At 42.1% G+C, this 15238-nt stretch overlaps 1 protein-coding gene across 11 annotated transcripts in view; it reads left to right on the top strand.

Moving 5' to 3' along the window:
• LOC124405264 (kazrin-like) overlaps positions 1–15238 on the top strand; it is a 76509-nt gene that overhangs the window by 24748 nt on the left and 36523 nt on the right. Inside the window, exon 1 of one of the 11 annotated variants that reach the window (XM_046880018.1) lies at positions 14342–14491. The exons of the other annotated variants lie outside the window; for them this stretch is intronic. Within the exon in view, the coding sequence (XP_046735974.1) occupies positions 14398–14491 (94 nt within the window). The 5' untranslated portion in view covers positions 14342–14397. Of the gene's footprint in view, positions 1–14341; positions 14492–15238 lie in introns of those variants that run through there. 11 annotated transcript variants of the gene reach the window in all.

Below are 15238 nucleotides of genomic sequence, written 5' to 3'. Positions count from 1 at the left end.
AATCTATACCGCAGTCAAAGGGCGTTCAACTCACCGTGCGCGAATTACACACGTAGAGGTACTTAGGCCGTATTATATGCCACTGGATACATGTATGTACTGGAGGCCATTATCGGTGTGTGGGAATCAGACGTACTCCTCAAGTGACTTTTACGTTAATCGGTCTGATAAAGTGGTCAACTAGTCGTGTTACATACAACTGCAAGGAATACGTTTTCAAGTGTACTTACCTGCCATTACGCGTTTCATAAATTTCTATTTTCACCTGAAAGGAAAAAGGGTAAATTGCATTCCCGACCATCTGATTATAGTTTTATCTTCGTCTTGCGTAGAGGACGATTAAAAACGAATGAACTTTCAAAGTAGGCATTCTCTTCTTTTATTCGGAAAACTTTCTTACCGTAAAAACCAACGTCCCGGCTCCGGGTATCCGGAAATTTCTTCATTCGATTTAGATTTCATCGTATAAGGTTATACGACTAAAAAGAATCGAGTCCGACCCGTATTCAATAAAAATTTATGAATTCGTGACGGTCTTTGATCCTTGGCAAACTTTGACCAAATTCAACCACCGTCGACGCGTTCGATAGTCCGCCGCAATAATTTAGCATGGAGGTAAAAAAAGGAACGGAAAATCCCCCGTCATAACCGAAAGTTTTTATCATTCTGAACCAGGCTTGTTTATTCAGTTGGGTAACAGAGGGATGGAAATATCTGATCAAGCTCAATAGTTCAACTTGTCATCGTCGCTATCGATATTGTGGTTACGCGAGCCTGCGTACCGCCCATCCCTTCGCACCCCTTTTATCCCATTCAATCCATCCGTCGCAAAGATTTATAAATATGGGAAGCGAAGCGTTTTCGATGTTTTAAGTCGATCATATTTCACATGAGGATTACACGTTAAATGTCAAACTTTGACGAATTCTCCTAAGATTAAGTTGCGAATTTTTGCCCCTCAGTCAATGATTTACCCGGTAAACTGATATTGGAATTTCACAACCGGCACACGAACCTTTTGCTATACGCAGCTGAAAGTATAAAGCAATCAGGCAACCAGTCCGCCAGGTCTAGAGAAGCAACAATAACAGCAGCAGCAGGTCGTGGTCCGGAGTTTTCTAAGGTACGGTTCACCTGGATGTCATCCCATTTGGCTCGAGTTTCGGCTTCCATAAATTATGGCTGTAGAGTACAGACTGCAGTCCGAATCAAACGGTGAAAGCGACTAGGCAAAATGAACTTCGAATAAACACACTCACTAGATATCAGCGCAAGTTGGAGTCGACATCTTTTCCATTTCACTCTAAAGTCATAAGAAATCTTATAAATATTTTCAGGAAATTCACTCTGTGCAGTTATATTAAGGTGAGTGTCTCAATTATTGACCTTTTTTAACCATAGAGAAATCCACAATTTCTGCTGTCAATTTATAATTTTGGAGAATAAAAGGTTTAATAATTGGGTCACTTACCTTAGCTGTTGGTCTCTCACATTATCATATCTGCAGAACGCTTTACTCAATGTTCCCATGTTGAAATTAGTCAACTGAAACTTTGCAGCCACGTGAAATCGATACTGACAAACACCGTTAGAGGCAATATGACTTACTTAGGCAAAGTCAGGTTCGCCATTATGGGGGCTAAGTCCAACCGATACACAATACTAGGGTTCGACGGCAATAAGGGGGAGCAGATATTACAACCACGTTGGAAGTGGGGAAGCTTGTACGAAAGCCGACGTGTGTATTAATATGTATGTATAACTTTGCATCTGGAACACGTCGAGGTGTACAGGCTGCTCCAATTCAACCGCCTCCTGCTTCCACGACTTGTGAACGAAAACATGAACAAATTGCTGAGTCGAAAGGGATCTCCTTAGCGTAAAGTACTGTGACTAATGAGATTCGTTTATACGGCATTAACGTGATTAGAAAGAAATTCTCGTCACGGTTTATACAAAAGGAATTAGCGTTTTGCATAAAGCATCTGCGCACTGTTGTCGCGTGTGTGTTAGGGGCAAGGGGCAGCTGTTTCTGGGCACTTACCTCGAACCACTCTACACATTGTAGGTATAAATTTTTCTGTTCAACGTGGGCACATGAAAATGTATTCTATCATGGCAACATCTTGTAAGGCTTTTTCGCCTCCGCTCGACAGCTGTGTATTTTAGGAAACGCTAGGCTCTGGGACAACATCTGCCATCGAGTGGCAAGATGGTCCAGCAGTTGCCGTTCAACTTGCATCCGAATTCCTAGCGTGAATAAGCGGTCCGAAAAGAGGGAGAAAAAAAAGTCGACGGAATTTCGTCGGCGAAACGCTCGTCCTTCCGAACCGTATTATTATAATTTTTTTTTTTTTTTCTTCTTCTGCTCTACGTGGTAAGAAGAAATTTTGAAATTATATACCAAATGAGCTACGAACCTGATGTTTCCTGATAACATTTTTTATTTTTTACAACGAGACGGCGAATCATCTGCTTTCACGGATCTCAGCGGAGGATGAATTTTTTAGATTTACGCGACGTCGTTCTGCCATGAGCGAATGGGTTTATGCATCTTTGAGAAGTGATCTATACAGCCATACGAGTATAGACAGAAGGAGCCGAGGAGCGCTTGAGAGAAATTTCAGTCCTCTGAATGCCAAAGGCGTGCTGGTATTTCAGAGCTCTAAATTCAAAGATGCATCATGCATAAAACATTCATTCCTAGCTGCAGCCTCTTTTTCCTACAAACTGAAAACTTCTTTCGGAAGCTTATTGGAAAAGCATCAATTCCCTCAGAAGGATCGTCCATCGTGTGACCAACGATGAAAAGCACAGAATTGAAACGACATCTTTGATTCGTAAAAACTATTTTTGTCGTCAATTTATACCGAAAAAAATTAACTTTAAAGTCTAAACAAACGATTTCACATTTAGTTGCAGCGCACCTTGCGGCAATAGAACGCGAAAACTCATACATACCTCTACGGTTTTTTACTCCAACAGCATAATATTCTATACGGAACGCACAGTGCAAACTCCGAACGACTGTCACACAATGGTGTATTGTTGGTGTCAGGTAGCCGGCTGCATATCGTATTGCAGCTTCACCGCTTTTGAACCTGTGCCGTTGTAGGCCTGTAAACTTTCTTCTTTTTTTGTCTTCTTTCTTTTTTTTTCTCCCTTAACTTTGTTGTACAATTCAGCTTCCGCACCGAGGTTTCCCTTTTCGTTATCAATCCCGCTACTTCCGGTAAACTTATATACAGCAGACAGTGAATATTATACACACGTATGTACCTGCCGAGGTAGTCAAACATGCCTAGTTATCTTCAAACACGTATTTGCTATTTCCTAACGTAGAATATCAGCCAAACCCTCAACACTCATTGCGAAATAAATGGGCACGTAATTTGCCTGGCATAAATCACACGGTCGGGTTATTCAAACGAGAGCATCTATCTACCTGTAACATATCGTGCATGAAAACGCATTTTAGACAACTGTCAATCGTTGAAAAGACATCCTTGCTGCATGCTCCGTAAGGAATTACACGAGAACGTTAAGTGGGTAATTATTATTTTTCATTCGTATTCGCGTGGCAGAACAGCTAGAGAGCCTTGAGGAGAACGATGTTTGAGACTGCGCAAACTTGAGCGAATTTCAAGGAAAAGCAAAAGATAATCACGCGTAGGTACATACCTACGTACGTCTGTCTCAGCGAATGTCGTTAGGAGGAATCTATCTAGAATATAACCTGCAGTACGAGAACATCTTTCCTTTGATCACAGAACTCGGCTTCGCTTTTCCACAAGCGTGCGATCTTGTCGTTGTTAAATTCGGTACATACCTACACACATCGGATTCTGTAAATACCTGGAGATTCGCGACGACGTTTTTGATAACGCAAAATTCGTACCGAAAATGCGATAAAATTTTACTACGGCGAATGAATATCACGCCCAATTTTTGAACCCCTGCAATTAAAGCACAACGAGCAGATCTGGGATGACATTATCTAATTTCACTTTTCACATTTTCCACCATCCAAGCATTCCGATTGATTTGCAAAGTTTAGTCAACCAATCAGAATACTTGGATGATCGGAAATGTGGAAACTCAAATAACTTAATCCACCCCCTGATCGCTATGATCCGATAATAACGAATTTTCCGAATCCCGGAACTCAACGATCACACTCGTAAGCCATGGTAGTACGTACCTTGTCCACAAACCACGATCATGATCGTCGTACTTATCATCATGAACGGTTAAGCGGTAGGTATAAATTTAATCTTCGATGCGCGGCTTTCGTCCGGATGCGAGAGAGTCACAGGCGAGATTTATTATACCTCACGATCGCTACGAGCAGGATGAGCATGACTGTACCGAAGGGTTGAGGCAAGTTCAGGTCGGTTGGGCAGCTCGGGCAGTTGAACGAACAAACGGACAACCAACGGAAGAGGCGAAAGGCAGGCAAGAGGCGCGAGCCAGGTTGGCTGTAATAATCCGGTATCCCTTCGGGCCGCATCGGACCTTCTCCGTCCCCTCTTTCCTCCCCCTCTCCACCCCCTCCCCCCGCCCTCTGCCCCTCCCGCCCCACCTCTTCCGACTTACGGGCCCAACCATCCTGGTCGACGGGTCCTCCGGGTCGACGGCAGGCAGACGGGAATCGGCGAGGCTTGGGCCACACTCGGCCGATTCTTAACGCGGTTTATCGTGAGAAGTGCAGTATATATATATATATGTATATGTATAGTAACGGTGATCGAGTTCGGGGTGATTAAGTGTGCGAAGGTTTATTTCATACTTGTAATTGAATAATTAAAACGTGATTATAGTTTATGCGGTATAACAATGTAGTGCTGATTAGTTAAGTGAGAAGAGGTGAAGTTTGAATCGTTGACCTGAAGTGCGGATGATTTTTTTTTTTTTTTTTTTTTTGCTGCATGAATTGAATCGTATTATTATTGCGGGTAAGAAGTTGGAATGGTACCGAGGTAACTACGTTGGCGATTGGAAACGTCGAGGATCACAGTCGATGAATATCTTTCAAATATGATCCGTTTGGCAGGTGCACGAGATATGTGTATTTCGTTTTATCCGTCGAACGAAATCGACGCTGAGATACACCTGTCAACGCGATATGGCCAGTTTCGATTCGCAGTCTTACAGGTTTTATAATACCATCTGGTAATGTAATGTGTGAGAATTTTAGGACTTTCAAGGTACACACGGTAGTAACTTTTACGTTGACTCTTCTTTACGATCTAATTAATTTTCAACTTTAAGCTAAGAACGAACGATCTATTCTCAGACAATTTTGTTGAAATTATTGGCAAAGTATTGGAAAATTGATTCGATAGCTAAACGAATCTGATCTCGCTATGGTCAAATCTGATGTACCTGTAAAAATATTCTCTACATTTGGTACACGGTAATGGTCGGATCGCGTTGTCACACACCCACACACACACACACATACACACAGATACCCAGAATCCGTGTTGTGACGTATGATAATCTCGATGAAATTGGCTGCCGAAAGCTAATTAGCTAAGCTCATCTCCTCTCGACGATCATACGCTGTACTTTGGGAATCTGTTCGTCGGCTTCGTTAACCTCCAGACATTCGTGAATTGTTATATTCTAAAAGAAGTTTTGATCTATGCTTGTGAGACAGACGCTCCGAAGCGATGATTGCATATCAATAAAAGACAAGTCTTTTGGAGTTTTCGTGATTAATTCGATTCGGGAGCTGCGATCGAAACGCGCGGGGGAGGCGAATAACTGCTTGCAAGTGTATAAACATAATATATGGCATTGCGGCATTGTTTACAGATCGATTGTTACATGATGTGGTAGGGGAAAACTGTGCCGCTCGTTTGGGCAAGGTGTATGTTGTAATTCTATGTTACGCTGACTCATCACTAGACGATATTACAAATCGATTCAACTTGATGACTTACCGGTGCAGTTCAGCTGATGCAATATCAATGAACGCGTTTTATCGTAATGTCGGTGCCAATCATGCTGAATTTCCACGTGTCTTTCGGCTAACTTTAATAAACGCGTGCAATGCTGCAGCTGCTGCGGATTTTAACAGCCTGTTGAAACTGGATCATCGCTGAGATTCACCCGTTCGAGTTATGCCCCAGCAGCTGCACTGAGAGTAAACGAAATATAGAGTGTAAAAACTGTTCTCTACGTTTTATGAGACCGTTGTTATTAACATATTTTTTATTTCCTTTATTTTCTTCACCACGTTTATAGTCTACATTTTCTTCACATTATACACTGGGGATGAAAATTTAATTGTTAAAATTCACCGTTTTTGGACTTCCTACATTCTTGGGCTTTTACCTCAGGATCATGCTTGGCTGTATGTATTTGACAATTTCATGAGGCAGAAGAACGGGAATAGTTAGTTGGTATGCAAAAACGGGACCTCTGAAATTGATCGTTACGCTGCAGACTCTGCAAGTATTCCGGGCGCATTCCTTCTCCGGAATATTGTCGACGGATGTATAACACGGCTCTTCCACAGTTCTGTGAATACCTAAACTGAAACGTATCAGTGCAGGATTACGTCGTGGATAATCCGCGAATCGGTTGCTTTCCATCTGCAGAAAAATATGTCGCTAGCTGTCGATAAAGTACTGAGAAAGGTAGCGAAGCGTACACAAGAAAAAAAAAATGACACAACTTGACTTCGGACAAAAATGAACCCCGTATATATCATCGAGTGAAAGCGCGCGGGGTTAATCAGCGTGGCGATTCGCCAAATTTTCACTTTCTCAAACGGATATGAAGCAAAGCTGGATATTATATCCGAGGATCATTTATCGTCCTCTGGAATCCACGATCAGTTTCGCTTGGTCCGGCAGCTTTGAAACGAGGTCGAGAGATCTTTATTATATCGGTATTATTATTCAGTTGAAGTTGATTGAACTCGCTCTCGGCATGGGTTTGGTTTGCCGTTGTGAACCCTTTGTGTAGGCGGTTGCTCTGCCTACAGACTATACGCTTGCTCTATAAGGACATCCGGTCCTCAATAATAACTATATATCCAGAGCGTAAACTTTTTAATTCTACACATACGAGTATGATTCTACTCTGATGGACCGCTTCGCCGCGATTCGCGTTGCACCTCGATCAGATTAAATGGAGCTCGATTGAATAATCGAGCGAATGTCTTTCTTCCGACAAATGCCCGATGCGGTCGGGTGCAATAAATCTAACAAACCACACCGAGTCGATCGAATACCTCCTTTCCAATTTCATCTCCCTCCGAGACACTTCATCTCGGATTCAACTTTACCCGACTCGTGAAATCGTCCGACTCAAGCTAAATTACATTCGAAAAACAAAATAGTTATTTGTCTCTCTGAGAATATACGGAGATGGAAATGCGAGAAAAAAATTACAACGGACACACGTACCGCGAACAGTTCTAGAAACTGAAACGTTGCAGGCTAGCAAGGGAAATCCATTTACCCGAAAATTGGCGAAAATGAAATTTGGGCGCCATCAACTGTTCGAAATTGTCTATTTTTATCTGCAGCTGAACCTGCGCGATATCGCATTTATTCCGTAATGAAAATTTCAATTCAATCCTTCGAGCGGACCGGCGATCGAAGTGAAACAGGATTTTACCAAGACAACGTGTACAAGACTGAAACAAGTGTTAAACTCGGGATCGTATTTTATTTAAACGGAAGAAACACCGACTTTCGCCAAAACGCGAGTTAGAGATACAAACTCTTGGCCAAACAGAACGTTATTTAGATTATACAATTGTCTGAAGTAAGTATGAGGAGCAAGATATTTCTGCAGGCTGGAAATATTTCGCAACATCTCACCGAATATGGAAGTATAAATAGTGAGCAAAGATCATTATCTGCAACGATTTCCGTAAGATCTCCGTTAGACAACTACCTCGTCGTCTCTCGGGTTGAATCGCGGCCAGGATAAACGGGCTCCACATAATGTCCAAGTGTCAGTGAACAGGACTGTAAACATTGTTTATGGTACGCAAATGAAAGTATATTGCATGAATTATTATCGCATAAAAAAGTTGCAGATATACGTAGAAATTCGCGTAGGTACGTCAGAAATTCTGCATCCCATTTTTGTAACGGTGAGTTATGCTAAGTGGTCGAAAACGTGTCCACAGTTTTTACATCATTGAAAATCGGAACGAATCGCCCCCTCTCGTGAAATATACGTATATTTACTTTACGCGCCACTGGCTGTCGACGAAACTCGAAAACCGTTTACCTTACCCATTAGAAGATGGGATTTGCGTCATCCTGGCGCCTTAAGAGCCGGAAATTTGTTAGAGATGAGTGGAAGGTTCCAAGCTCTTTGATCGTGCGGTGAGTTTTGAAGATCATCTTGTTTAATGGCGAACACAGCGAATTGACTGCACGGGGCGTCTCTCCCTGAGATTCTACGCTGCAATTAACTCCACCTAGATGTATATACAAGCCATGCATATACATTATTACGTGATGGAACTTGAAGCGAGGGAGGAGCTCCGAGGGCGTTTCAAACCGGGGATGTCATCGAACAGCGTTGCATATAAAATAGAAAATTGCCAGGGATTTACATAGCGGTTCCGATTACGGGTATATAGACTCGTTTCAGTACGGTTTGGCTTTGTACAGGTTGATTAAAATGCCTTCATTATACTGTGCGATATACTGCCTCAGATGAATCAGGCTTACGGAGCTTTGGCTACAAAGACAAGGGGATGGGAAAGGCAGTCGTTTTCTTTTCTTTATGCAAAACATTCATATTTGTATGGAGAACCTTTATACATCAGTGCGGAAAGTCAACTGCGAATGTTTAGGTACTTTCTGATTTTTAAGGAATCTAAAAAGTTACCGAAGGCAAAGATTTACGTCGAGCACAGAGCCGTACGAGATAAGTCTCCGAGTACAAGAAGCCTGGGAAAGATGTTTGCGAAACTTTTTGCATACTTTCAAACTTTTCGAATGACCTCTGAATAATTTCTGCTCAGCCCAAGTTCCACAGAGATCAAGTCCCCGCCTGATTAGGATGAATAAAATTTTTTAAGCGTCAACCAAAATCCTCCAACACTCTGGAGCGTGTAGTTTACCTACATAAACCCGACGGGATGCATGCGACGTACGTTTACAGCGATCCGGTAGTTAGCTCTTGGCAAGCTTCAATCATTCTCCACCACCGTGAATATTCATGAATAGATAATGCGAGATACGTGTTGGAGCATGATGCAGTGGACAATGTGCGAGGCTTGAATTGTCACTCCCTGAGTATTCAAGTTGAAATTTCACGGACCATGCAGAGCCGATGTTAATTTCGTAAGACCAACACCGTGAAAAACTTACAAAAACCGTCGAGGAATACTAATAAAGAAAATCTGGTAGCTTTCTTGCTCGTCTAGTTTGAGACAGTTCGCGTTGTTCTTCCTTTTACATTTTCATCACGCGGGATTATTTTATCGATGGAAATGTTTCGCTGACGATTCTCTGGCGAGAGTGGAATAAACGATTGGTTTCGAACGGAGGGAACAAAAACAGAGGGGGATCTCTTGGGGGGGAGGATTGCGCAGTTGCGGAATAAGAAGAGCCTCGGCTAATAGAGCGGAAGTAGTGAGATAGCCAAACTCTATTTTATTGCTTGATATTGGAAACGAGATTTGTGGCGTTTGAATTTTCAATTTCATCAAACCTGGAGAAACTCTTACGTTAAAATAATACGGGTAAAACTATTTCCACCAGGCACACAGATTCGCCATCCGTCTACCTGCCTCCATATATCTCTAGCATTATAGCTTTGAGTCGGAATCGAGACATCGAATAAGGCAAAACGGTGAGATAAATTGAATTCCGGAAACATTCGTTTCCGTTATAAACTCTGGGGTTCGCCTGTTACACCAACGACTCGTTTTCTTTGTTTTTCGGTTACTTTTTTCGAGTTCTTATCTACTTCGTCCGTCTTATCATCACCGTTTTTCATTTCGTTTTTCATCATCTTATGCGAAGAACAGTAGAGAGGGTGAATCCAGCTAATCGTTATCACGTTAAACATCGTGGACGCGACGTAAATAAATTCCTGGTATAAAAAAAGCTCTGATCAATACTCATCGTGCGAGACAGTCTCGCCCAGCTGATATCATTGTCGAAGTTTGCCATGGGCGGGCTATTCAATCATGGATAGTAGAGAGTGGATGTAGCCGAACCTTTAAAATATCGGACAGTATCGGCACGCGATTGGATGATTACTTATTGTGCTTGCGGTGACGCAGATGATCGCAAAACTGCGTGTCCGATCCGTCAGTGAGCATTTGAGAGTCGCATTTCTAGTCTTTTTTCTGCGTCTAGAAAGAATGAAACGAAAATTGGATTGACTGAAACGTTAAGATACCGAATTTTCCACTTGACTCGGTGACGATGATGCTTATCCGGCGATTCTCTCGCCTGATCATAACACCGAGTGGGTTTTGGCCGTTTGATGTTCCACCTCGTGTTCAGGTTACACTTTACACTCAGCTTTTCTTTTGCACTCGAAAATTAATGAAATGGTTCAAAGCACGTGCTCGCCTCCGAGTCAATGCTCATGCACAGCGATGGCAAAGATTTAGAATTTTATTTATAGAAATCTTAAAGGTACGGTAAATGCTTACGTCTATTTCTAGACGCCAGCTTACTTCGATGTGCCTTCTTCCACTTCCGGTATCAATGCCACTGCTTAAACCTGCTCGAACATCCATATATATATATATATATAGTATATTTGATAACCCAAACATTACCAAAGCTACATTGACCAAGCTGCGATAAAACTGTCTTTTTTTAAATAAACGTATAACAGCCTGTCTCGGCATTTTCTTGATCCTTAGGGAGACCCGCACAATAAAGGAAGTTTGTGCTTATTTTGAAATTGGGTATTTTCGTTGAAGCAGAGTTTCCCACCGGCATTCTTTTAACGATACTTATACCATTTCAACTCTTATTGTAAAAGTTAATGCCTGCAGAATATTCCCTTTCATAATCAGACACGGTCCAAGGATTACACGAGTAAGAACAGCTGTCGCAAGCCATCCGATTAACGAGTGTTTAGATTTTAAACAGTACGGTGTCGCGTCTAATCTACTGAAGTATAAATAATCGTTTAAATGGTTCCTCGTAAACGAAGTAGGTACACGCTTTCAATACGGAATTGAGATTATTCTGTGGAATTCAATTTGTTTTTCAAGCTGTCGATCACACTTTACTTCTGTCAAACAGAACCCAACTTTCCCAATCTTGAACTGAGAGAAGTAGATCGGACCGACAATAAACCCAGCGTCGTGCAAGCTGTTCCAGTAAGTGAGCTGTCAGCCGTTAAATTTGAACAAACCTTTTACCCGCCGCATTAAAATCCGGCTATAAACGACTAAGAAACTTGACTTCCAACAGATGGCTTCAACAAAAAAAATGGTAGCCAAATTTTTTGCAATACGTTATGACTCTGTATTGTTTTAATTCAGTGAAAAACTTATAATTACATGTTACATATTTATAATAAGAACTTCGGTTCTCCCTGCACTTCTCTCAACAGCTTAACCGTAATTTATGCCAGACTCGGTTGTACGTGCAATGCATACACAAAGCGTATCTACTATATGACGTTGTCTATCTCATAGTAAGTGAAGCGTGTCCAGATTTACGTAGTTGAGTTGAAACGTGCTTTCCTTACTTGCATGCTAAACTATAACATTTGTGCAAAGATGAATTTTCATACCCGTCGTGTTCATCTAGGTAATATCAATGAGCAAATTTCGGTGAATGACGCTCTTCGACCCCAAATAACCAGACCAAGTCTCCTCTCACGAGGCACAACGTGCCGTCTATCCACCCTAATATTAGCAGGCCGCGTTTATCCAATCAGTTTAATTAGATCGTGTATCCCACATCGAAAAACAGTTCTCCCAATCAGCGTTCTCTCTGGGGCCGTTGGACTGACCATCGAAGGCTCTACAAACCGTAGAAGGGAATGCGATACTTGGAACAAACCGGGAAGAATAACGCATCCAGAGCGTTAGTCACCCGAATGGCATTTCGAGGATTCCCGAGCGAATAGTAGAGTTGAATCCCCCTCCATAGATATACAGTCGTGGTCAATAATGTACCCAGGGGCAATTTTATCATCCAATATCTCTTCTCGATCCGAATGAACTATTCATCCGGCATTGTGCTATTTCTCGTCCAGATCCTTTTCTCATCCCATTTGCAATTACAGGATACCGCAACGCGCTTCTCTCAACTCCCGATCCTCAAAGGTGAAATTACGCGAAATAGTCACCACGTAGAATCTCCTCGAATCCGAGTTATTTAAGCCAATTCCAAGACCTTGCTTGATTCGGTGTTTGAGCAGTTTCTGGACAGCAGCGCCTAGTCTTAGGCTTCCGAGTAAACGTCGCCGTTTGTCGGGCTGCCTATAACCAGGATTAACGACACTCCTAATCTTCGATGAATGCAAAGTATGATCGAATCTCTCGGATTCAATATCGCCGCGGTGAATCGCATGGATAAAATACGCTTGGATCTGGCATTCCGCCAATTTCAATCACACGGGAATAAAGATGAAGTCTTCCGAAGCTTTCGTATCTCAGTCACTTATACGTATACCCTACTTCACATCGGATAGTACGAATTAACGGTGATCCTTCGCAGAGGAATCAGCGAATTTCCTGGGACTCGATAAACACTAATTGTAAGTTAATATACTTGCCATCCCGACACGCGATTCCAACTATCAAGGGGAAGTATTTGGATGGTTGCATGCGAATGGGAAACGCCTAGACGTGAGGCTTATTTGCGCTCGGCTTAGACCAATTTCTCGGGACACTAAGCAGTCTGTTTCACGGGCTTCTCGGAGGCACCTTGTCCCTGCAGATATGGGGTGCCGCGGTAATGAACCTTTTGCCGCGACTTCTCGCCGTGGCAAAACAGCAGCCGATAGAAATCTCGAGAATGTGTCGAGATTACATTTTTTTCCCCAAATCATCGCAAGTTTGATTCGGTTCGTATTGATTACGACCCTCGACCTCATCCGGAGCGATTTTTCTTCCGTTCGCATGACGTGGCAAATTGTCTAAACCAAGTGGTGTGGAGTTGTATAGACGACGGGGCCTAACGACGTTAGTTTGTCGATTGGATGCCGGGCTATCGAAGGACGATGGTTCCGAGGGCTGATGATTGCCGATTGCTTTGGACAGGGGAGGAAATTTCTTCTCCTACGAAAAATGAAATCCTCGCAACCAAAGCGTTGGTTGGACTGACGAAATTCAGCCTCGTTACATCTCCGTCCAGGATCAGAACGCGGAAAACGCGCTCACGTCTACTTTTTTAATTAGAGACAACACCGTTTTGTGTTGGGGTAAAATTTATTGCGCACCAATGGTCGTGGATAACGATTCGCTTCGTAATAATTAATTACCTTTCTCTCCATTTTTACTGCGCTCCGATTTCATGTTACAAGTAAAATGTTTAAACTGCAAGATGCTGGAAATACAAATACTACTTCGTTTCTTTTCCGGGTCTCGCACGCGATATTAAATTTTCAGAGCTAGTAATTAGTTGAGAGGTTGAAATTCTATATATAAAAAAAAAATCTTCTAAATAAATAAACGAAAGAAAATGAAAATTCGTGGAATGAATTTCATTCCACCCTGTTACACGTATACCTGTAACATATACGAGAAAGTTTTTACCTTTTTAACGAGCAGTGTTTTGTGCAGGTTGCGGTATGTTTATAATGTACCTCTGCTTCATTAATTCTTAGAGTGAACGCGAGGTTCAGTCTTGTGTAAATATTCACTAACTAGAACTGAGGGAATTGCAATGTACGGTTAAATGTGTTCCTATTTTCAGACGAATACCTTCCTTATACGTATATCTACAGTCGGTTTAAAACCGAAGAGTTTCCTAAACGTCCGGTACGTTAATTAACATAACGAGCATCGACTTCGTAGCATTCGACGTTATGGGTTAGAAAAATTCTCTGAAATCTAAGCAGGTGACCAGAATTATTTTTCACTTTCCTTTATCACACCTTCCACCAAACACCGGAAATGAAGGTTCGATCAATTAGCGAAGCTCTAAATCGATGACCGTACATGCACCATATATACTCGACTGTTAATAATATCCGAGGTATCGATTTGCGAAATCATTGACATTGATCATTGACGTTTCCAATCCTCTTTCGCAATTGGAGAAAGTAACTCCGTAACGTGGAATCGAACCGAGAAATAAAAACCGGCGTCTCATAACTTTTCAGATGAACAACATAACGTTCATGTATCATTATAATACACTGTGAAAGAAATGTGATCGAATTTGATGAGAAACATAATAAACGAAAACTTGAAAAACCAATTTGAAAATGAGTGCAGCGATCGACGGCGGCGTGGAGACCCCAAAATCCCGGGGGGTTTTCTCTAGGGCCTTCGCAAAGCGCGTTCAACCCTTCGAGGAAGGTAAGTTTTACGCATTTAAGGTACACACCATACGCGTGGGTTATATATATGCACACACACACACACACACATGGCATTCGGCACATGGGATCGGCAGGGACTCACGCGCCCGAGAAAGCTGTTATGCGCTATAACCCCGAAATGCGAAGAGGGTTTAATCCATTTGGTAGATTCCCAAAGTGATGTATTATATACTTGTCATAAGGTAGCGTGGACTCCCGACGCACTCAGCCTACGACACACTTCCTTGGCCCCCTTTGTACGAAATCCTACACTCTTTACTCCGAACTGGATACACGTATCAAATACCTCTGCATACAGTTATCAGGTATATTCGATATTGAAAGCCGAATCGATCCGAACCTCCAACCTGGCCTTGCGATGTCCTTAAATGCGTATTTTCTTTTCACGTAATAGTTATTCGTCATGCGCGGTGAAGCTGATAATGGTACTGTCATTTACTTTTGCCACCTGTCATAAACCAGTTTCAAATACAAGTGGATTCAAGTTTGAGCTTATCCGGTGTCCAATACAACTTATCGACTTCAAGTGTTTGAACATCTAGTGATCAGAAGAAAGTAGAAATTCAAACAACATAATGAAAAGAAGTTTAAGGTCTCTCTTTAAAAATTATTTATTACCAGAATTCCGATGCTCATCATCCCCTACGCGTATTGCATAAGGTATCATGTTATAGGAATGGATACACACCATGGTAGATATCTATGACTACTTTGAAACATCCCC

This window comes from Diprion similis, chromosome 4, assembly GCF_021155765.1.
Source record: "Diprion similis isolate iyDipSimi1 chromosome 4, iyDipSimi1.1, whole genome shotgun sequence".
NCBI lineage: Eukaryota > Metazoa > Arthropoda > Insecta > Hymenoptera > Diprionidae > Diprion > Diprion similis.
This window is presented reverse-complemented; position numbering and strand designations above follow the sequence as displayed.